This window comes from Podarcis erhardii, assembly GCF_964252035.2.
Source record: "Podarcis erhardii genome assembly, chromosome: 1".
NCBI lineage: Eukaryota > Metazoa > Chordata > Lepidosauria > Squamata > Lacertidae > Podarcis > Podarcis erhardii.
In genome coordinates, this window is record NC_138497.1 from 65763467 (window position 1) to 65787332 (window position 23866).

A 23866-nucleotide genomic window follows, 5' to 3' on the forward strand; every position below is an offset into this window, starting at 1 on the left:
AAGGTGTATGAAAATAAGATTATGAAGTTATACATGTTTAAATGTTTTGTATGTTTTTGTTTTGTTTTTCATTTGTTTTTATTATGTGTTTGGAAAATGAATAAAAATTATTATAAAAAAAAAAACAAAGTAGAATTGAGTAGAGAGAACTTGCATTTTTTCCTACTCCTGTAACTCACAAAAGCTTTTATTTTACATTAGATAAAATACTTTATTAGTAGTGTCTAAAAATATAGCATTTTGTTTTATTGGTGGTTTATTAATAATACCCCATAAGTACAAACTCTCAAAAATGCAAGTTATAAAAGGTATTGGTTAAACATTTTAAATAAGTCTCCATCATATCATTCTGAATGGTGTCAAATACAATTTTTATTTTTAAAAGATTGTAACTGGAATTTAATCTTTGAAAATATTAATAACAGCTTACAGCAGGTAGGCTATAAAATAACACTGTATGCTGTCTATTTAGTTTCTGGTTGAAAAAGCACAGCAGTACTTTAGTTCATTACCTTTGAAAAAAACAGTAACAAGATAATACAGCTGCCTCTGATTAAGATGTAAATTCTTTCTAATTAGAATGTAAATTCTTACATTTAAATGAAGACATCAATTGTCAGGATGCCATATGATATCTTATTCCACCTTGCGTGAATGAAGCCCTCACTGTTCATCTATGGCACTAAAATAGTTTTGCAATCCCTTTGTTCTCTGATTCTTGTAATATTCTCTCTTCATGTTCCCTTTTCACATTGCTTTTGTTTGTTTTCCCCCTTGCATCTGATATTGTTGTGTCTTGGGATTTTGTAGAAATTTGGAATGAAAATTGAGTTCAGTCAGTGCCAGTATTTGCTTGTGCCTCAATTACTTCTGCTGAATTTTCCTCAATGCAAATCAGGCAGGTTGCATAAAGTAGTGCATGTATTTGAAATAATTAATTTTCCGTAAAATGATGGAGCAAGTCCAATCAACCTTCATAAAACCTAAATAAAAGAATAAAGAATTAGAAATTAATTAACTTTTTTGTGTTGGTGATACTTTATTATGAAGTGCAAGGTACCAATAATAAGTTTTCCTGTTGAATCTAACTTCTTCATCAAACATGGACAATAACCTTTTGCCACTGTCATTAAATAGAAACACACTTGGAAAATTTTATTTCAATAATGTACGGAACAGGAAATATTATATGTGGTTAAAAGCCCAGAAGAAGTAATGAGTGCAGAACACATGCACTAAGTTTTTTAAGGCACTATGTATAAAACTATAAATGACTACAATCCTAAGCATGCTTATTTGGAAGGAGGATACTGTGCAAATATGTTGAGCCATATATACCCATGGCATAGCTTTACCCTCACATAAGGCTCATGGGTATTGCTTTTTTTAAAGTGCCTCATGCGTGTACTCTGCAACCTCCTAGACTAGAGCAAAGCTAGAATGTCAGAAAGCAGGCTAGGCTAGAATCTGTCTCCCTGATGCACAGATGGAGAGAGTTAGCATGGGAAACCTTTAAATCCCTCTGTGCAAGATGAGACTAGAGGACATTCCTTGATAGGGATGACACCTGCTACTGGAAGAATCAGGCAGGGTCTTCTGAAATCTTCTGTCTCCTCTCCAGGGGAGGAGTCATCCATCTCTTCCTAGACTGACCCTGCCTGCAATTAATAACAGTTGAGATCCTTTCGTGTGTTTAGTTGCCCAGTTCTTTTTCAGCCTTTCTGGTCAGTTTGCAAGTTTCGGTGTTTATCTCAGTCTATCCTCCTCTACCTGCTTTTTGTCAGTGGTGTTGTTTTATTTAAGGAGTGTGGGTTTGTGTGTACTTGTCCATCTACCTCTTGGCTTTCTAGTTTATGTTCATTTTTGATTCCCACCATGTTCTGTGTGTGACTTCTCACCTTGGTATCCCCCCTCCCCACAAAAAAACCCTTCTATGTCCATGGAGTCTTGGAAGAGGTAGTCAGTGGGACACTCTGTGGAATGAGTATGTGGCCAGTCAAGATGCACCACGTGTTTCTTTGGACCACAAAGTTGTATGGGCATGGAGCAGGTGGTTTCCACAAGCGGCGCTAAAGAGTGGGGCCACAATTTTATTTCTCCAGCAGTTGTTGCTGCACTTTGCCCGAACTGCTCTGTTTTCAGCCAACAAGTTCAATAACCAACTTGCAACTTGAGTGGGACTACCAGGTTTGCTCCCCCAGAGTAGTCCTAGTTTGGAAGAGGCTTTGGTGGTTTCCCACTTTTTTTGTTTACTATGAAGCAGAGTGCTCCATCTTCATCGTGGCTTCTCTGGCTGCCTTCTCAGCATTTAACAAAAATTTGGGGCAGCAAGGGAACTTAGCCCTTCCCAGCATACCCAGGCAGCATGGTGTGATATTCCCTTCACCCAGTGCAACCAGTGCATCTGTCTTGCAGTGGGAGGCCTTCCCTTTCCTAAGGAAGGTGCATTTTCCAGGTTTTTTGCCATGGGTCTATGGATATATGAGTCCTGCGATTAAGGGGTCTCTGCAAGCTGCATGCAAAGGCAGACAGACAGAATTTCTAATGTTGATCCAGGACTGCTACTGTCATCATCATCTCTCTCTCCACACACACACACACACACACACACACTACCCTTCATCTAAAAAATCATGGCAGTTTATAACATAAAAACACAAAATAAGACACGAAATGCAGAACAGAATAACAAAAATTACCAATAACCCCCCTTCCCAACACATACACACACACACGGGGGGGGGGGGGGGCTGGTTGAAAAAGAACATTTTTGCCTGGCACCTGAAGATATTGCAGGTAACTTAGAACGTTTCAGATTTTATGCCTGGAATAGAACTGGTTGAAGCAATGTTTTAATTGGCTTTCCAAATTTAAACTGGTAACATGCTGTACCTCTAGGGGTGTCTTCAGGATATGTTCTGCAGATGTTTAGTGCTCTTCACTTTTTTATATTTAATCACTAGTTCGTGTTCAACATATCCTAGCTAAAACTAGCAACCCCTTTAAAACTTAAAATGAGTGAAGCCTGTACATTTGGTCCTCAAAGCTCATATATCTCAGTATGGAGGGGTAAGAGCCTATACATTGCCAGTTTATATATTTAGACCAAATTGTATTTGTGCTGTTATTATGAAAGTGAGTGACAACATGTTAATACACTATTCCATCTTCTTTTGGGTATCTTTGACCAGCTCATGATAAGCTTAAAAACTGCAATTTGTGTTCAAAGCAGTGGTGATTTTGTAATAATGGTGCCAGGTGAGGTTTCCTGGAAAGAGCATTCCACAAGCTGGGAGCCAATGCAGAAAAGGCCCATTCTCGTGTTGCCATCCTACAGACCTCGGAGGGGTGGAATCTAGACACACATAAAAACTGTTCTGAAAATGCTTTGTTTATTGCACTTAAAATGTTTTAGTTGCAGCTGTATAGCTGAGTCCATGGAAGAGACTCACAAAAAAGGTGCTCAGATGATGATTGCAGGGTCTGATTCAGTTTTATATGGGGAAAGGCAGTCCCAATTACGGCAGCTAGTAAGAGATTCTAAATAATTACTCTGGTAGTTGATAACAATTATGTGTTTCCACTCATTTTAATACAAGCAAAGTTCACACAGGATCATAGCAAAAGACCCTAATAGTAAAATATATAAATAAAATTTGATTACTTGGAAAAGAATGCTTACGAAAGATGCCTTTTGTTATCTCAAAGTAAAAAGAAAGTATATGAAGGGGAGGGGAGGAAAATATATATTGAGCCATAGCAAGGATTTGTTTGGAAAAGTAACACTACCTAATTTTAAAAGTAACACTACCTAATAATGTGTTGTTGTAATAGCATTGCTTTCCATTTGTTTGACATGATTCCTAACAACCAATTGTTCTTACAATCAGATATTTTATATATGATTAATTATTTGTTTGTACAATAAACTGCACAAGTAACAATGTAAATAACATGGTGCCTTGGTGATTATGTAGCAGTTATGACCATATTCTGAGTAATTTAAAATAAACTTAGCGTTGGGAAAATAGTAGGTAACTCATATATCTGTAACTGTTAGTACAGGTGTCAGTGACAGAGTTTATTAAAATGATAATTTTAGTATTGGTCATCATAAAACCTTTGGCACCTAGCTTTCTAAGTAGCAGAGTATGGTCCCATTAATAGACCAGAGCTTTCTGCATGATTACTGCCTTTCATAATCAGTATCAATGATATTAGAGTTCTGTATGCTTCTTTTCATCTGTAATAATCTGCAGGTGTTCAGTGGCACACCTTTCTCCACTTTCCAGGTCCATAAAAAAATTCCCAGCTAATGTCCAATATAGGAGCCTCATGCAGCAATGACTTCTGAAATTCTAGGGTTCAGAAAATAACAAATTCCTTTTGAAACAGAGCTCAGAAGCTAATTCTCCTTTTGTTCTAGTGGCAACAGTGACCTGATCTCACAATTCTGGATGGAGTGCATATTCTGGTCTCCTGGGTGGGGACTAATCTGTTAAGTATATCAGATTCTTTTAGATTTACAGAATGCCCTGTAGAAAATTCTTGATTATCAGGATAAAGCATTTTGATGCCTTTTGTCTTTGAAGGTATCCCAGAGACTTTTAAAATTAGCTCATACTCACTGCTAGTAATTGGCAACTTTAAATTTGCATAAATTTGAATTAATTTGCTTATGTCTTTCACATGTGCAAATTGGAAGTATGACTCATGGTGACAGCATTCCTCATTAAATGTTGAGTTTATGCAGTTTGCCATTGGCTGGAAATTTTATGCAGATAATAAAACTGGCATGCACAAAGTACCAACTATGGTGAAAAGCTTCAAGGATTCCATATAATCTCAGCTGTTTTGTCTGCTATTATTTGACGTCAGGTTAACAGTAGTGATCCTTGCTAGTTCAAAGTCTTTGTTGCTTCATAGCATTAGTCATAATATGTATGGCAACTAATTCAAATTCATGCCTCATTTTGTTTTGGGGTGTTTTGGATTGTGCATGCCTTCTGATTCCCTATTGCTTCTGTAAAAAACACTTCAGCTTTTATGATAAAAGGTGCAGTTGCCTGTTGCTTTTAGTTTTGGTTTAACTGTTTCATTTCCAGATGTATGATATGTATAATGTATATTTTATTTTCCTGGTATGGTTGAGTTCCATCTTTGTAAAGATGAGCATGTGAACAAATAGAAACCTGCAGTATTTGTTTAAAGGCTTTGACATGTCATCAAGTGTAAATCTGCTCTAATGCCCAAATCCTGCCTGATGCCAATCAGGAGCTTTTTTATCCTGTAGAATTGTTCTTCTGAATATTGCATTAACATTTCATGTACTACTGAGCAAAAACTGGAAAACGAAATTCAATAATCATATATAACATTCAACTACATTTCTGCCGGATCTTGCATATCAGTTATTTTCCTCAGTTGATACTAGCAATATGTGATATGATACATATAATATAGTAACAAACTTAACTATAGCGTAACTTCCCTTTCTGTCAGAGAGGAACAAAAACTGTACTTGGTGTATAATTGAATATTTGAGAAGCATGTGAAACTGCTCTATGCTTCAGATGTTCTTAAGTGTCAATAAATATATTGGTAGAACTAGAGGTGGTCAAAGAATTGGTTCGGTTCACATTCCAAAGTGAAAAGACAGGTTGGGGCATTATTATCACTCAGGTTTCATACTTGGAGAGCTTATAGTAGATGAAGTGCTTTGAAGACTGGCTTTTTAAAAACTTTCCCCATGGGTGCAACCATATTTCCCCCCTGATACTTTGTTCTTCAGAGGGATCATAGAATCATAGAATCATAGAGTTGGAAGAGACCACAAGGGCCATCGAGTCCAACTCCCTGCCAAGCAGGAAACACCATCAGAGCACTCCTGACATATGGTTGTCAAGCCTCTGCTTAAAGACCTCCAAAGAAGGAGACTCCACCACACTCCTTGACAGCAAATTCCACTGTTGAACAGCTCTTACTGTCAGGAAGTTCTTCCTAATGTTTAGGTGGAATCTTCTTTCTTGTAGTTTGGAACCATTGCTCCGTGTCCACATCTGTTGTTCCTAGAGACATTTGTGGCTCCATTTTGAATAAATGTGCAGCAGTCGCAATGCCACCCGGGCTTTATATGTTTGAAGTATCTACTACCTGTATAAAAGAACATGGAGAAAGTTTTTAAAACGCAGACCATCTCAGCCTTTTTTTCATTGTGAACTTCTAAGAGTACTGCTGAAATAGAGCAGAAGGGTCTGTGGAAGGAACATACACAAAACAGAAATTGAGCTTTCCACTCTAGCTAGGACTGAGCGCCACTTGAAGCAAAAGAAGTATTTGTCTCAAGGTATAAGTGCCCTAGAACTGAGGGTACAAGAGGAAGATCATGTAGTGCCCCTAGACAATGAATACTCCCAGGGTTGATTGGTGATGTCTATGTAGTGGGAAATTAAATCATTAGAAACATTGGTAATGGAATTTGTAATATGTTTGTCGTATAACATGTCTGCCTGATGTGGAATTCATGGATATAAACTGAGTAGGCAAACTGCTGGAGAGTGTTGTTTTTTGGAAGAGTTGCAGATTGTGGTACATAAGATTACAAACGACATTAAGAATTGCGGTTGCGAGATCACAGAAGACAGCTTTTATTTGTTAAGTAGGAATTCAGCTGAAATTCAGGACTTTCTGGAAATGCTGCTTGTTCCATATGCCAGGCCAAGTAGGCAAAGATGCAGAGTATTAGGTGCATTGATGAGCCCATTGTGTCGGGAGTAAGGCCAACTAAAATCAGAGGGCTGATCCATCTTCCCGATGAAGATGAAAGCTTTTTAGATTAGTAAAAGGACAATTAAGTAAAGGGGACATTATCAAGGTTTATAATACTATGTTGGGCAAAGAAAAAAATATTAAAGAAACAGAAAATGCTGAGGTTGTGCAACTGCACTTATAGGTACCAAAAAATAAGGGGCTGTGATTAAAACACTATAATAATAGAATATAATCCACAGAACATTATAATGTAGTGACAATAAACTTTAAGGGATGTGCAAAAATAAAGACTTCCAAAAAAGCCAAGGATGAGAGCGTATGAACACCAGATGTAGGAGGAGTCCTAAGAATAGCCATATTTACATTATCTGAGAATAAATAGCTGTTAACTAATTTTTCTGTGTCTGTTTTCAGTATTCATATCCTGCCCTTCGCTCAAAGCTTGCATAGTGGGTCAGAGCATAATATAGTATGTAATAAATGACTCCACATGGAAAACTTAATAATAACTTCATTAAATTATATCTCAGTCAATCAAATTAGGAAGTTACTGAGGCATGGATAACCATGGCAGTCTATCCGTATCCAGGAATGGCTGGAGCAAGCAACAGGCACTGCAACTACCTGAGCCTTTACAAGGTGTGATCCAGGAGTACTCTCAGGCTACATACTTGGAGTGCAAGTCATGAACCTCTATCCTGGATCTGACAACCACCAGTCTATCATATTTGCATCTTGTTGGAATTCAGTTTCAACCTTTTGCCCTCCATCCATCCCTTTACCTCCAGGCACCAATTCAGCAGTCAAGCAATGTTACCTGATTCCAGTAGAAAGGAGATCTACAGCTGAGGGTCTAGTTGTGATGCAGTAAAATATAATGTGAAGCCCCCTTCACCAGCAGCTAGTATTATAGTGTGCATATTGTCTTAAATCTCACTTTAGTCAGTGGGCCTATAAATGCATGTAAAATCTCTGCTTCTCTAGTTTCCAAATTTGCAAACTTAGGTTTTAGATGGTTAAAAAATTTGGCAGGCAAGTGCCCTGTAGCTTTCATATTTCTGTGTACTATTTTTAAAATATTTTTTCTTTCCTCTTCAGTGTATATCATTTGTGCTTCTTTCATTGTTAATAACTTTGAATGGTTGTAATTTTTTCATGTGAAGCAATAAAAAGCAAATGCACTATACATTCTGTGCCTATGCAAAAATGTGAGTGCGTAGTTGGTAAGAAAGTTGTTCAAAACAGAAAGAGAGATTGTGGAGAAATTATATTGATTGTGTGGGTTGGTAGGTGAGAAAATGTAACAGTATTATGAATTGGTGTTTGGAATAATAGTAGGTTTGAACAAGGTTGTTAAGTTTTTTCTTAGCACTTTCTGAAACTGGGATAATTTTAATTGTGTGCATTTATTCATAGTTAAAGTAATATTTCATTTTAGAAGTGTAACTTCTTATAAAATATTAATTTGCATGTACTCTAATCCTGAAAGTAGGATTAAATTTCATTCCATAAAATCTTGCTGTTCAGCTAAATGATTCAATGGAAGTTTTAAGATGCCAGTTGTATTTTTGAAAATTTGTCCAGTAATGAGTTTTTCTTTTTTTGAATTCTTTATTTTTCCATCTAAAACAGAGTATGAAAAGGGCATATGCTAACATAGCCATGGTCTCCAGGAACAGCAGTGCTACTAAAAACAATTCTTATGAATGGTTGCCGGGCAGTTGGCAGCACAGTAAATTGGTCTCCTCATACTTATCTTGATTAATGATTTAGTCAGTCATAAAATAAAGGGCACTTGTATTTTAACAAGAATGCCTGATTCACTCCGCTAGATATATAACATTTATCTGATCGTTTAAGTGCACTATCATTTTTAAGTAGTGTAAGTTTTAAATATAGAAACCTGTTTACAAATAAGATGAACATTATAATCCTTGAATAGAATGAGAATAATGCCTAAGGAATGGTTCAGACATACAGTGGTACCTCGGATTAAGTACTTAATTCGTTCCGGAGGTCCGTACTTAACCTGAAACTGTTCTTAACCTGAAGCACCACTTTAGCTAATGGGGCCTACCGCTGCCGCCGCGCCGCTGGAGCTCGATTTCTGTTCTCATCCTGAAGCAAAGTTCTTAACCCTAGGTACTATTTCTGGGTTAGCGGAGTCTGTAACCTGAAGCGTATGTAACCCGAGGTCCCACTGTATGAAAATCTCTCCAAAAGGAGTAGCCCGAGCATTTCTGGAAACAGTAATGCCTTTCTAGATTGCTACATTCATGCAAATCACCAGGCTTCAAAAGGGATACGCCATCAGATTCTACTTCCTTCGTCCAGCTGTACCCCCCAAAGGTACAATTTCAAATGCTTAAATTGGCCCTAGGATATAACACTGTTTCCAAACCATTAGAGTTGTATTATTCTTTCCCATAAAATCATAGAAAGCAACAACATAACCAGCTACTTTCACCAGAAACAAAGATGAGTTCTAATTTAACAGAGGTCTATAAAGATTCTCATTTCCTGGTTTTATATCATATTTCTAACTCAATTACTTAACGAATGAACAAATTAGCCGAACAGGAAGCAACAAACCAATAAAAAGCAGGACAGGGTGCATTTAAATTGTTAAGAAAAACTCTACAACAAATTGCTAAAATGTCCACAAATGCTAATTCTCTTGCTTTGTATCTCTTCCAAAATTGTGTGGATAGAAGCCAGTGATGCTGAAGACTCTGCAGAATAATTTATTTCTTCCCATACATTGCAGAAGGTTGGACTAGATGACACTTAGGTTCCCTTCCAACTCTACAATTCTATGATTCTATACATATAAGCCATAATTTTATTCATATATATATATATATATTGATCTGAATCTTTCTTCTCTGCTGACCAATCATTTGCAAAACAGCTGATTTCCATGTTCTTGCTAATCGAATACATGCTATAGTTAACATCCTTACATGCTCCTTCCTGACTTGTCACTTAATTGCTCCCAGTAACGTTGGGGCATTCATTTGGATCACAAATGTCCCAGCTGATACTATTTATGGTGTCTTACTGATATATATTTTTTATCCAAAGGCATTCCAACCAAATGTTGGCAAATATGCATCTTCTTCTGCTGTGAATCTGACAAACCTCAATACAATTTTGCTTTTTGTAACTGTGTGCAAAGATAAAGGGACCCCTGACCATTAGGTCCAGTCGTGGCCAACTCTGGGGTTGTGGCGCTCATCTCGCTTTACTGGCCGAGGGAGCCGGCATACAGCTTCCGGGTCATGTGGCCAGCATGACTAAGCCACTTCTGGCGAACCAGAGCAGCGCACGGAAATGCTGTTTACCTTCCCACTGGAGCGGTACCTATTTATCTACTTGCACTTTGACATGGTTTCGAACTGTTAGGTTGGCAGGAGCAGGGACCAAGCAACGGGAGCTCACCCCGTCGCGGGGATTCAAACCGCCGACTTTCTGCTAGGCAGGTCCTAGGCTCTGTGGTTTAACCCACAGCGCCACCCGCGTCCCATGTGTAGTACCATCTATATTGTATTACAATAGATGAACTGAGTATAGTTCTCTCTTAAAGTCATGTCTACCAGAAATGAATTTAGTTTCTACATACCTGCATACCTATTTCCATTCATCTTCAGTTATTTTAATATTGAATAATCCTCCCCAGTTTTGTTTCACAGAGCCATTTGTATTGGTTGTAAATAATACAAGTTTGTATATTTTTCACAGGAGCCCTTTACTTTTTTCTTGTGCAATAGAATCATAGAATCATAGAGTTGGAAGAGACCACAAGGGCCATCGAGTCCAACCCCCTGCCAAGCAGGAAACACCATCAGAGCACTCCTGACATATGGTTGTCAAGCCTCTGCTTAAAGACCTCCAAAGAGGGAGACTCCACCACACTCCTTGGCAGCAAATTCCACTGTCGAACAGCTCTTACTGTCAGGAAGTTCTTCCTAATGTTTAGGTGGAATCTTCTTTCTTGTAGTTTGGAACCATTGCTCCGTGTCCGCTTCTCTGGAGCAGCAGAAAACAACCTTTCTCCCTCCTCTGTGCGACATCCTTTTATATATTTGAACATGGCTATCATATCACCCCTTAACCTCCTCTTCTCCAGGCTAAACATGCCCAGCTCCCTTAGCCATTCCTCATAAGGCATCGTTTCCAGGCCTTTGACCATTTTGTCTGTTCAAAATGTGTCATTGGCCTATTAATATTCATTCCTCTTGTGGCATTTAGGATACTGTTTCTAATTCATAAGTATATTAAAAATAGTAACTACAGTTGGTCATGCAATGATTATTCATTCAGAAATAGTTTTTGACCTTGGTAATGCCATCTCTTAGTCATTAAAGTTTCCTACTTTTCTCGCTTACTGAAATTGAACTCCATGCATTACATGGAGCAAAGAGATTTTTTTTTTTCTGATCTTGTTCCAGTACGCTGTTTTTCCACTCTTGATGGCTGCTCCATAACCAGTCTGATGATTGTCTACTTCCACTAAGGTCTCATGTACTGATAGGCAAACTAACCCACACAGCTAGTTCTACCAGTATACGTACATGCATGAAAAGAAAATCTTACATTTAGTGATGTTATTCCACCTTTGATGATTTGTTGCTGCGTAATTATCTGTGCTTTAATTGGGTACATTTGTTTAAACTTAAGAGCTGTTTAAACTTAAAAACCACAGTAGTGAATAGTCAGTTTTGCTCTGACTTCCTTTATCTATCTATATATTGTTTTAAATATTATTTTTGTGATTTTTTTGAAGCTTTTGGTTGAATAGCTGTATGTGCCTTTTTATACGCTCTGTCAGTTTAGAGATCAGAAGCAGTGTTCCCCTTCTAAATTCAGTAAAGATGTAATCATGACTGCACTGATTTCAGTGTTTAAATTCAACTTTCTCTGTTGAGTTTGGGATTATGATAAAAAAATCTTCTCTGTTAATCCTAAACTAGAAGACACCAAGAACCACTTTCACAAATAAATCTTGTGAGAAGTCTGATGCATTTTGGCTGGAATCAGATCCAAAGAACTACAAGAACTTGAGCACGTCTAGAGGGGTATTCATTCATTCATTCATTCACTCACTCATTCATTTGTTTGTTGTGCTGAAGTTTCATTAACTAAATCACTTTTGAAAATTTCTCAGTTTCAAAAGTTTGCTACATGGTATGGTGGGAGCACCCTCACAACTGGTTCCATAAAACCATAGCCCCTTTTGCCCTGTTTTTCTTCAACAACATACTTACCTGCCACATAGCAAACCAAGGTGGAGACTGAGGGGGAGTTTTTTAAAAGGTTTGCAGTATAGAAAAAGGTAATAATTATTACTGGGCATGGCCAAGTCCTTGGGAACACCTTCTTGGATCTCAGCCCATATACAGCCCATATACAGAAGAAACCAAAATAATGCTTTTATCTTCTATTAAAAGCACTAAGGAATAGTGCAAACCATGATTATGTGAACACAAATCGCCTTTAATATGTCTTCAGAAATCATTTTGAAAAAGTATGCAAGTGACATTCATTCACAGTGTCAGAATAATATTTCTACACTTTGACTTTGTGATTTAACACATGTACAACCTCTTCTACAATTTGTGTGGGGTTTTTTCTTTGGGCTATCTCAAGTGTAATCTATTTATGGAGCTATATTATGTATTCAAGTGCAGTTTTCATGGCATGAGACATATGTTTCTTGTACTATATAAAATCTCTTCATTGGGCATTTGGAAACATTTAAAAAGGCTTAAATCATTAGGACAATATTTTTAATTAAATTGTTATAACTCTGATTCTTTGCAAATTCAGTGCTATGAATTTACAATCTGATGATGATGAATTAACATTAAGATGTTTTGTGGGGGAAATATATTTTTCACAACTTGAAGAAGATGTACATGGCAATCCTATGCACAGTTACCTGAGAGTAGTATTGAACACTGTAGAATTTCTAGTAAGCATACATAGCATTGTGCTGTTATTCATTATTCATTATTCATTATATCAATTCTGTAATAAAATTAGGTGGGCTTTTTTAATTATCCAGACCAATTTAGGGATTAGATGAATCCATGTTATATCAAAATGATGCTTATTTTAGATTAAGTTTGCAAAACCACGACTTGCTGGAAGTAATAAAACTAATGAAGTTTTACTTTCTTTTTTTAAAAAAGCACTTCTCTTCTTAAGTCTTCCCCTCTTGTCTCTTGGAGCTTATTTTGATACAGTGGTACCTCGGGTTACATACGCTTCAGGTTACAGACACTTCAGGTTACAGACTCCGCTCACCCAGAAATAGTACCTCGGGTTAAGAACTTTGCTTCAGGATGAGAACAGAAATTATGTAGCGGCAGCGGGAGGCCCCATTAGCTAAAGTGGTGCTTCAGTTTAAGAACAGTTTCAGGTTAAGAACGGACCTCCGGAATGAATTAAGTACGTAACCAGAGGTACCACTGTATTGCTGGGATTAGTTACAAAGGCAGGAGTACTTATGGTTTGAGTACTTTCTACTCCTTCCTCTCAGCTTTTCATTTCCAGGCTGCAATTCCCTTTCTTCAGTATCGTCACCATGGAAGGTAGCAAATGAGTTATCACCATACTCATCCACGATCAGGAGCCTTGGATCTGATGGGGTTAGATCAAGAATGGAAAAAGACTTCTCCAAGTCCATCTCTTCCTTCTCTTTCCTCTCTGGGGGAGTGACAGGAATCATTCTGTGCACTGTACCTTTCACAGCCCGCTTGGTGTCTTCTGAGGTTGGCGACTGCTGTCCTAGCTCCTCTGGCCCAGAATTAGTGTCAAAATGCTTTACAAAAAGATAAAACCAGAAAATCAAGAAAAAATTACAACCATACTTTAAAGCATACAAAAGTTAAAATACAAAAACAGATAAAAATTACCCCAACTTTCTAAGCATCTGGGTAGGCTTATCTAAGCAAAAGTGTTTTTAGCAGGTGCCAAAAAGAATACAGTGAAGGCACCTGCTTGATATCAATGGGGGGGTGGGGCAGAGTTCCAAAGTGTAGACGCTGCCAAACTAAATGATTGAGTTCTTACAAAAGTGGAATGGGCATTATGTGACGCCTATAGTAGTGCCATTTCTGCCAATCAAAGTGGTCAAGTTAGCACATGTTGGGTAAGGTGATCTTGTACATAAACTGGTCCCAGGTTGTTAAGGTCTTTATATACTATTGTATTGGCCCGAATATAAGCCACACCTGCAAATCAGCCACACCTTTAAAATTCGGGGGGGGGGAGAGAGAGAAGAAAAGATAATACCTGAATATAAGCCGCTCCCTTAAAATTGGGTTACAGGTTGAAAATTGTAACTCAGAGCCAATTTAAGCCTTTGATCTTACAAGCCCGCAAAAGTTACCGTACAACCGCTAAAACCGCAAATCGCTTTTCAATTGCTGCAGTTCCGCACGCACTCAAGCTCACAAATCGGCAATAAAACATTTCATTGTTCCATTTTACCGTATGTCTGTTTCAGCAGCGATATCGTAAAAGCCAATTTTTGTAAGGTCGCAGTCGGAATTTGTAAAAAAAAAGTGTGGCTTTTATTCAGGCCAATATGGTAAATCGTAACACCTCTGAGCAGGGATGTTATATGCTGACAAAGCCTCACTCCTGTGTGCAATCATGCTGCAGCATTCTGCACTAACTGCAGCTTCTAGATGAGGCATGAGGGAAGCCCCAGAAATCCAGTATTGGAAGTAACCAATGCATGAACTACTGTGGCAAGGCTTTATCAGTCCAGGAATGGCTGTAGCTGTCAAGCCAGTCACCATTAGTAAAAGGCACTTCTAACCACTGAGACTGCCTGAGCCTCCAGGTATAGAGCTGGATCCAGAAGCACTCTCCTATGGATGTCCATATGGATACATAATGGTCTGGGAGTGAAAGTCTTAGAATGAAACTAAGTAGTAATGATGGTATTCACTATACTTCTAAAATACCTCCTGTTGCAAGTGAGTTGCTTAGTAACAAATTGGCTAATGAAATAAGGGAGACACAGATGACTGTGTGTAGGACAAGGACATCTTTTGTGACATCCATTCAGCATCTTTGATAATAACTTAAAGCTCTGTCTGCAAAGCCAGTGGAGATGGAACCATTTCACCACTATTAGGTAATCTGGCTATACTGTGTGTGTGTGTGTGTGTGTGTGTGTGTGTGTGTGTGTATGTATAGCGTCGATGCAGCTTTACATAGTCAACATGAATATTTGCTGCATGAACTCAACTTTAATAGCAAATAAAAATAGCATTAGGCATTTTGGAGGAGAGTGGATATCTTATTTTACCAATTTGGCATGAATATTATATCTACACTAGTTAAATCTAAAAGGTGCTTCATATATCTTTTTTTTTTTTTTTTTAAGAAATGAAGTGCCAACACAAGAAGGCAAGAAATATATATTCTCCGGTTGGCAGCAAATATATACCGTTTGTAGCATAATAAATAGCTGTGGTGATGCGATAGAATTGATTTAGAATTTTCTTGGGAAGATCGTCATCATATGCACATTGTATGGAAAGAGAGAAGATTCAATTTGCGTTTTATTTTATTGGGATCCAGAAATATTAATTAATGCTCAAACTTTTTATGGTCTGGTTTGTCGCTGTAGTTTGGATCCAGAGTAGCCGTTCTGCAAACAGTGGTGTAGCGTGGGGGGTGCAGGGGGGGCCGGCCGCACTGGGCGCAACATCTGGGGGTTAGGGTTAGGGGGCGCAAATCCACGGGTTAGGGCGCGCAAATCCACAGGTTAGGGGGCGCAAATTACTTGCCTTGCCCCGGGTGCTGACAACCCATGCTACGCCACTGTCTGCAAACATCTCTAGCAGAAGCTCCCACTCATGGAAGGGGAACAGGAGTCGATTTTTGCCGATTCCTCATTCAGTATGAAGCTTCCTTCACTCTTTTTGTGCTGTTTCAGACAGTCCTTCAACACTCCAGAACACTCAACGGGGACTACAGAGGAATGAAGTGATCAGCAAAAATTGCCTCCCCTCCTCTGAATATAGCCCACTGATTTAAGTGGCAGTATTCTAAAATAATTCTAGGGAGCTCTCTGGTGTGGCCAAATTCAGCAGGATCATTCTCCCTTCCCATCAGCCACTGGGGTGATCTTGCTTAGCACTAGACTCAGGTCTACAGAGCTCATTCCTATATCCAAGCTCAGTGCTAAGCAAGATTGCTTTCCCAACGTATCGGCTTGTTTGAAGGAAGGGTAGACCTGCTTATCATGACTTTGTGCAGCACTTCAAAGGCTCCTGACAACCACCTGGATGCTGTTTCAATCAAGCCCCACCCTTTCCTGCCTGAAATCAGGTATAGGGTGGATGGGCATAGCTTGCCTCAAACCCCCTGCAGGCCAAGATTGGCACATGGGCCAGAGGTTCCCACCCCTGCTTAAGAAAACAACTAACCATATGATACAGATTGCTGGATGTGGATTATTTTCTTTCAGCAACAACATTTGGGGTGGGGGAGGATTCATGCACACATAGTTGGGACAATCAAGCACAGAAAACTGCTTCTACACTTGGTTCAGTCTTTGCTGGATTGACACCAAGAACTTTTAGATGAGATTATTTTTTTCCTTTTGTATCTTGCAATTAATGAAGTATTTAAAAGAAATAAAACTAAATGTTAACTTTGGCCTTTAGGAATCAGTTTAGCACACGTAGCCCCTAAATATTTCTGGCAGCAAAATATATAGTATATGTTCAGCCTTTAATAATAATAATAATAATAATTTATTATTTATACCCTGCCCATCTGGCTGAGTTTCCCCAGCCACTCTGGGCGGCTCCCAATCAGTGTTAAAAACAGTACAGCATTACATATTAAAAACTTCCCTGAACAGGGCTGCCTTAAGATGTCTTCTGAATGTCAGGTAATTCTTTATCTCTTTGACATCTGATGGGAGGGCGTTCCACAGGGCGGGCGCCACTACCAAAAAGGCCCTCTGTCTGGTTCCCTGTAGCCTCACTTCTCGCAATGAGGGAACCGCCAGAAGGCCCTCGGCGCTGGATCTCAGTGTCCGGGCTGAACGATGGGGGTGGAGACGCTCCTTCAGGTATACAGGACCGAGGCCGTTTAGGGCTTTAAAGGTCAGCACCAACACTTTGAATCGTGCTCGGAAACGTACTGGGAGCCAATGCAGATCTCTCAGAACCGGTGTTATGTGGTCCCGGCGGCCACTCCCAGTCACCAGTCTAGCTGCCGCATTCTGGATTAATTGTAGTTTCCGGGTCACCTTCAAAGGTAGCCCCACGTAGAGCGCGTTGCAGTAGTCCAAGCGTGAGATAACTAGAGCATGCACCACTCTGGCGAGACAGTCCGCGGGGAGGTAGGGTCTTAGCCTGCGTACCAGGTGGAGCTGGTAGACAGCTGCCCTGGACACAGAGTTAAACTGCGCCTCCATGGACAGCTGTGAGTCCAAAATGACTCCCAGGCTGCGCACCTGGTCCTTCAGGGGCACAGTTACCCCATTCAGGACCAGGGAATCCTCCACACCTGCCCGCCTCCTGTCCCCCAAAAACAGTACTTCTGTCTTGTCAGGATTCAACCTCAATCTGTTAGCCGCCATCCAACCTCCAACCGCCTCCAGGCACTCACACAGGACCTTCACCGCCTTCACTGGTTCTGATTTAAAGGAGAGGTAGAGCTGGGTGTCATCTGCATACTGATGAACACCCAGTCCAAACCCCCTGATGATCTCTCCCAGCAGCTTCATATAGATATTAAAAAGCATGGGGGAGAGGACAGAACCCTGAGGCACCCCACAAGTGAGAGCCCAGGGGTCTGAACACTCACCCCCCACCACCACTTTCTGGACACGGCCCAGGAGGAAGGAGCGGAACTACTGTATGACAGTGCCCCCAGCTCCCAGCCCCTCTAGACGGTCCAGAAGGATGTTATGGTCGATGGTGTCAAAGGCCGCTGAGAGATCCAGCAGAACTAGGAAACAGCTCTCACCTTTGTCCCTAGCCCGCCGGAGATCATCAACCAGCGCGACCAAGGCAGTTTCAGTCCCATGGTGAGGCCTGAATCCCGATTGGAAGGGATCCAAATGGTCCGTTTCCTCCAGGCGTGCTTGGAGCTGTTCAGCAACCACCCGCTCAATCACCTTGCCCAAGAATGGCAGATTTGAGACTGGGCGATAGTTTAATTACTCTGGCAACTAAGAGAGTCTTGTTTCAAAGACCTTAACCCGCCCTAAGTTAAGCATTCATTTATTAAATGAAGCTACTGATAGATTGTGCAGGATCCTACAGATCAAAGCTGCTTCACACAACATTTCCTGAAGCTGTTTTTCCTGGTTTAGGAAAACTATCAATCCTATAATATGTAACAATGAATCTGTTGAACACCTTTAAAATAGGCAATTAGTCTTGGAATGATCATTTGTACTCCAAGTTGTTTTTTTTTTATAATATTTTATTTGGATTTTTCAAACATAAATGCAAAAATAAAAAAAACAGTGTAACATATATCATAACATCTTTTCATAACATCTTTGGACTCCCTCGCGCCTCCCGCTCCCATTTACATCATTGCCAATTCTTGCCAGCAATTTATCATCTTGTTTACACTCTTATGTCAAATTCATTTAAATATAATCTATAAGTTCTCCAAAAGGTTTATAGTTTTTTTCTCAAATTTACTTATCATCTTAATTCTCACTAATTTAGTGGTGCACAATTATTTATGATCTAGCATCCTTTCTTAGCATTCAACCAAATTACAGTATTTTTTTAAATAAATCTTGAATTTCTTCCAATCTTCTTCAACCCTCTCCTCTCCCAGGTCTCGGATTCTGCCAGTCATCTCGGCTAGTTCCATATAGTCCATCAGTTGCATCTGCCACTCTTCCAGTGTGGGTAGTTCTTGAGTCTTCCAGTGTTCGGTCCTTCTTTAACACCTTCTGGCCGACAATGCCCAGAAGGAAGGCCTCTGGTTTCTTAGGGAAGGTATACTTAAATACCTTTTTCAGCTCATTATATATCATTTCCCAGAAAGCCTTCACTCTAGGGCAGGTCCACCAGAGGTGAAAGAATGTTCCTTCAGCTTCTTTACACTTCCAACATTTATTATCAGACAAATGGTATATCTTTGCAAGTTTATCTGGGGTCATGTACCATCTATATATCATTTTCATTACATTTTCCTTCAAAGCATTACATGCAGTGAAGTTCAACCCAGTGGTCCACAACCTTTCCCAGTCTTCGAACATAATATTATACCCAATGTCCTGTGCCCATTTTATCATAGCTGATTTAACCATTTCGTCTTGTGTATTCCATTTTAACAGCAGGTTATACATTCTTGAAAGTACCTTAGTCTTTGGTTCTAACAATTCTGTTTCTAGCTTCGATTTCTCCACCTAGAACCCTAGCTTTTTATCATTTTTAAAAACTTCATTAATCTGAGCATAATGTAACCAGTCTCACACTTTATCCTTGATTTTCTCCAAAGTCTGCAATTTCCAGTTGTCTCCATCTTTTTCTAGTATTTCCCAATATTTTGGCCATTTGGCCTCCATATTGGGTCTTTTTCGGGCCTTAGCTTCCAGGGGTGAAAGCCACCTTGGAGTTTTATTCTTCAATAAGTCTTTGTATTTTGTCCAGACATTAAATACTGCTTTCCTGACAATATGGTTCTTAAAGGCCTTATTGATCTTAACCTTATCATACCATAAGTATGCATGCCAACCAAAAGCATTGTTAAAACCTTCCAGATCCAGTACGTCAGTGTCCTCGAGAAGTAGCCAATCTTTTAGCCAGCAGAAAGCTGCGGCTTCATACTACAGCTTTAAGTCTGGCAGGGCAAAGCCCCCTCTTTCTTTCGCATCAGTTAATATTTTAAACTTGATTCTGGGCTTTTTGCCCTGCCAGACAAATTTAGAGATATCTCTCTGCCACTTCCGGAAGCACTCCGTCTTGTCCACAATCTGTAATGTTTGAAACAAAAACAACATTTTTGCCATTACATTCATCTTAATAGCAGCAATTCGGCCTAACAAAGAAAGCTTCAATTTTGTCCAACTGTCCAAGTCTCTCTTAATTTCAGACCAACATTTTTCATAGTTATCCTTAAATAGACTCAGGTTTTTTGCTGTTATATTTACCCCTAGGTACTTTACTTTTTTAACCACAGTTAGTTCTGTTTCTCTCTGAAACCGTTCTGACTCTGTATCTGTCAAATTTTTCCCCAACACCTTCATTTTCTGTTTATTTAGTTTAAATCGCGCCACCCGACCAAAGTCTTGTATCAGTTGCAATACTCTTTTTGTACTAGATTCTGGCTTCTGCAAAGTCAAAACTAGGTCATCTGCAAAGGCTTTAAGTTTATATTGTTTCGCTTCGACCTGAATCCCTTCCACCAACCGGTCCCCTCTGATCATATTCAAGAGCACCTCCAGAACCGAAATAAATAACAGAGGGGAAATTGGGCAGCCTTGTCGTGTTCCTTTTTCAATTTTGAACTCTTCTGTAACCACATTGTTAACTATCAATTTGGCCTTTTGTTCTGAGTATATTGCGTCAATCCCATTCTCAAACCCCCGTCCCACTCCCATTTCTTTTAAATTTCCCTTCATAAATTTCCAAGAGATATTATCAAAGGCCTTCTCCGCATCTATAAAGATTAGCACTGCTTTTGTGTTTATGTCTGTTTGCAAAAGTTCCAAGATGTCAATGATATTCCTTGTGTTAGCAAACATATGTCTACCTGGGAGAAAGCCTGCCTGATCTTTATGAATTACTTCATTTAAAACTCTTTTAAGTCTACTTGCCAAAATGTCTGCAAATATTTTGTAATCCACATTTAGAAGGGAGATGGGACGATAGTTCTTGAGTTGTGTCTTTTCAGTTTCAGATTTTGGTATCAATGTGATAAAAGCTTCCTTCCACGATTCCGGCGCCCTCTTTCCCTCCATAATTTCATTGCTGACCTCCATCAATGGTTGAATCAAATAGTCTTTTAATGTCTTATAATACTTGGAGGTCAGGCCGTCTGGCCCTGGAGATTTGCCCAATTGCATGTTCTGAATGGCTTGTTCAATCTCTTGTCGTGTTATTTTATTGTTCAGGATTAATCAGTTTTGTTAGTCCGTTTTTTTTCCAAAAATTGTTTAATCTCAACCTCCTCTTGGGGCCCTTGAGTATATAATTTTTTGAAATATCTCTGAAAACACTTTCTAATCTCCACGGGGTTCTGAATGTTTCTTCCTTCAATTTCTAGGTTTGTGACTGTATTTAATTTTTGTCTCTTCTTCAACTGCCACGCTAGCAGTTTCCCACATTTGTTTGCCGATTCAAAAGTTTTTTGTTTCATTAATTTGATCTTCCACTCTATTTCCTGGTTTATCAGTTTAGAATATTGTGCTTGATGAAGTTTAATTTCTCTCAGAATCGGCTGTGATTTTGGGTTGGATCTTAACTTCTTCTCTAGTTTTTTAATTTTCTCCAAAATCTTATCTTTCCTCTCATTTTGTATCCTTTTCTTTACAGTATTCTGTTGTATCAAGAACCCCCTCATCACCGCCTTACTTGCGTCCCAGATAATTCTTTTTTCCACCGTAGTGTTCATATTTATCTCAAAGTAATCCTTCAAAGCTTTTTGGGCCTTCTTGGTGATCTCCTGATCTCTGAACAAATTGTCATTCATCTTCCATCTAAAGGAACCAGTTGGTAGTAATGTCATATCCATCTTCAGTGCATTATGGTCGGAGCAGGTCTTTGGGCAGATTTCCACTTTTCTGACCTTGGGTGCCAGACCTCTAGTTATCCATATTTGGTCGATTCTTGTCCAAGTCAGCTGGGCCTCAGAGAAAAATGTTCCTTCTCTTCCCAAGGGATTCTTTATTCTCCAAATGTCAATCCAGTCCATATTGTCTGTCATTTCAAAAAAAGTCTTTGGTAGTCTGCCATCTTTCGTAACGTTTTGGCTTTGTGACTTATCCATATTAGTTGATACGACCCCGTTCATATCTCCCATCATAATGATGTTGTTATATTCCAGATAGTCCAGCATAATCTCATGCAACTTCTTATAAAATTCCGATTTCCCTTCGTTTGGTGCATAAATTCCTAATATCAAAATCTTCTCTCCTTGATGTTGTATCTCGATTGCTAAGATTCTTCCATGTTCATCTTTAAATAAAAATTTAGGTGACAGGCTCTCTTTTGCATATATCACCACGCCTCTCTTCTTTACTCTGTCCGAAGATATAAATTCCTGACCAAGTCTTTTGTTTATTAACACTTTTCTGTGGAGCCTAGTCACAGGTGTTTCTTGTAAGCAAATAATGTCCAATTGTTCTTTTTTTAATATATGAAAAATTTTCCTTCTTTTTTCCGGAATGTTGCAGCCATTTATACTCCAGCTCAAAAGTTGCAGAGACATCCTGAATAAATCTGTTTAGTTTCCTGGGGGTGGTACCTTGTTCGCTGGGTCTTCAGAATCCAAGGGTGCAGGTTCCCCTGGTGCTCCTGGCCCAGAAGGTAGTTCAATTCCTTTTTGAAGGTCCTCTCCGTATGTAGTCAGAAATTTATCTCTGTCTTCCAGTGTTCTAATTTTAACCTTCTTCCCTCTAAGGGTAAAAGATAATCCTTGAGGAAATTCCCACCTGAAGATAATTGAGTTGCTCCTCAACAGTCTAACCAATTCCAGATATTCAGATCTAAGATCAAGCAGCTGTTTAGGAATGTCCTTGTAAAGTTCAATTCTTTTATCCAAAATGTCCAGTGACTTTCCGTAGTGTAGGCCTAAAATCTTGTCCCTTTCCTCCTTTGATCTCAATATTATCAAACAGTCTCTCATAAGCAGTTTGCTCATAAGCTTTTTTGTCCAATGATTCCACTTTTTTGTCCAAAGATTCCAGTTTTTCATAGATTTTCTCTAAAATAGAAGCAGTTGCTCCTGAGGCCATATCTTCCAATTGTAAATCCTCAGTTTCTCCCTCCCCTGCCCGTTGCAGAGAGGCAGCTCCTTCCTCAGAAGGCAAAGTAGGCACAGATGATCTACGTGTCTGTGAGGCTGCGGTTAAAGTTGTTAAAGTTGTTTGTCTGGTTTTTGGTCCCTTTTTTCTTGGGCCACTCATTCCAGAGTTATCTAAAAGTCAAGGTCAAGCTGAGTTATTCCCATGAGAAACAACATCCCAGATGGTAACAGTCAGACAGGAGGCCGGGAAATGAAAGTAAAATAATGTCACTGCTGTAAATCCCAAATCCTCTAGGGGGGGGGGCTTAAAATGTCTATGGGGAAGAGGTCAGTTCCAATAAAATTTAGTAAAGTCAAAATAATGTCCAAGAACCTTCAATAGTAGGTTTTAGCAGAGTTGTTTTTAACAAAACTACAATGTTTCAGTCAGTGCATACTGGTATTCCAAGTGATGCTTCAAAGTAACAAATCCAAACTCCTCAGATTGTTTCCAAGTTTAAAAGTGTCCAAGTCTGCAAACTGGCTACTCAGTTACACAGGCAGCTCCAGCACCTGGGTTTCTTACTTAAATTATAAATCCAGTAGAAGAAAGGTATCACCATGCAAATAAAAGGCATAAATTCCACCGCTTAAAATCCTTAATCAACTTACGAAAAAGTTCAATTGGTGCTCAGATCCCTTAGGTTAAAAGTTCTCTCTTTGCCTCCACTCCTCCGGCTCTTTGCTTTGAAATTCAATGACAGCGGAAGACGGACTTCCTGTTTTTCGTCACTCCGCTTTCAGCCAAATTCAATAAATTTTCTTCGGTCTCTAATATTATAAAGTCCTTCTTTACTCACGGGTTGTTGCTTTTTCAAATCCGAAGTTCCCAGGAAAAGAGGTCAGCGCTCACTGGCAGCAGCAGCGCAGCTTCGCTCCGCAGATCGCGAAACGACTCACAGCACCGCAACCCCCTCCACGTTCCGGAGCCCCTTACGAGGTTCCTTCAACGATTTGGGGGTCGCTCCTGGCGCCCACCGAGTCTCAAGACCACAGGCTCTTGCTGCCTGTGGGTTTTCAGGATGGGTCTCCGCTTCGCCGTAGCGGACGACCCTTTTCTGCGGAGCTTCCTCCTCACAAG

General features: G+C 39.4%; 1 protein-coding gene across 2 annotated transcripts in view; it reads left to right on the plus strand.

Moving 5' to 3' along the window:
- Positions 1-23866, plus strand: part of ELP4 (elongator acetyltransferase complex subunit 4) — a 160318-nt gene that overhangs the window by 120737 nt on the left and 15715 nt on the right. Inside the window, exon 10 of one of the 2 annotated variants that reach the window (XM_081835726.1) lies at positions 7302-7957. The exons of the other annotated variant lie outside the window; for it this stretch is intronic. Coding sequence (XP_081691852.1) covers positions 7302-7325 — 24 coding nt within the window. The 3' untranslated portion in view covers positions 7326-7957. Of the gene's footprint in view, positions 1-7301; positions 7958-23866 lie in introns of those variants that run through there. 2 annotated transcript variants of the gene reach the window in all.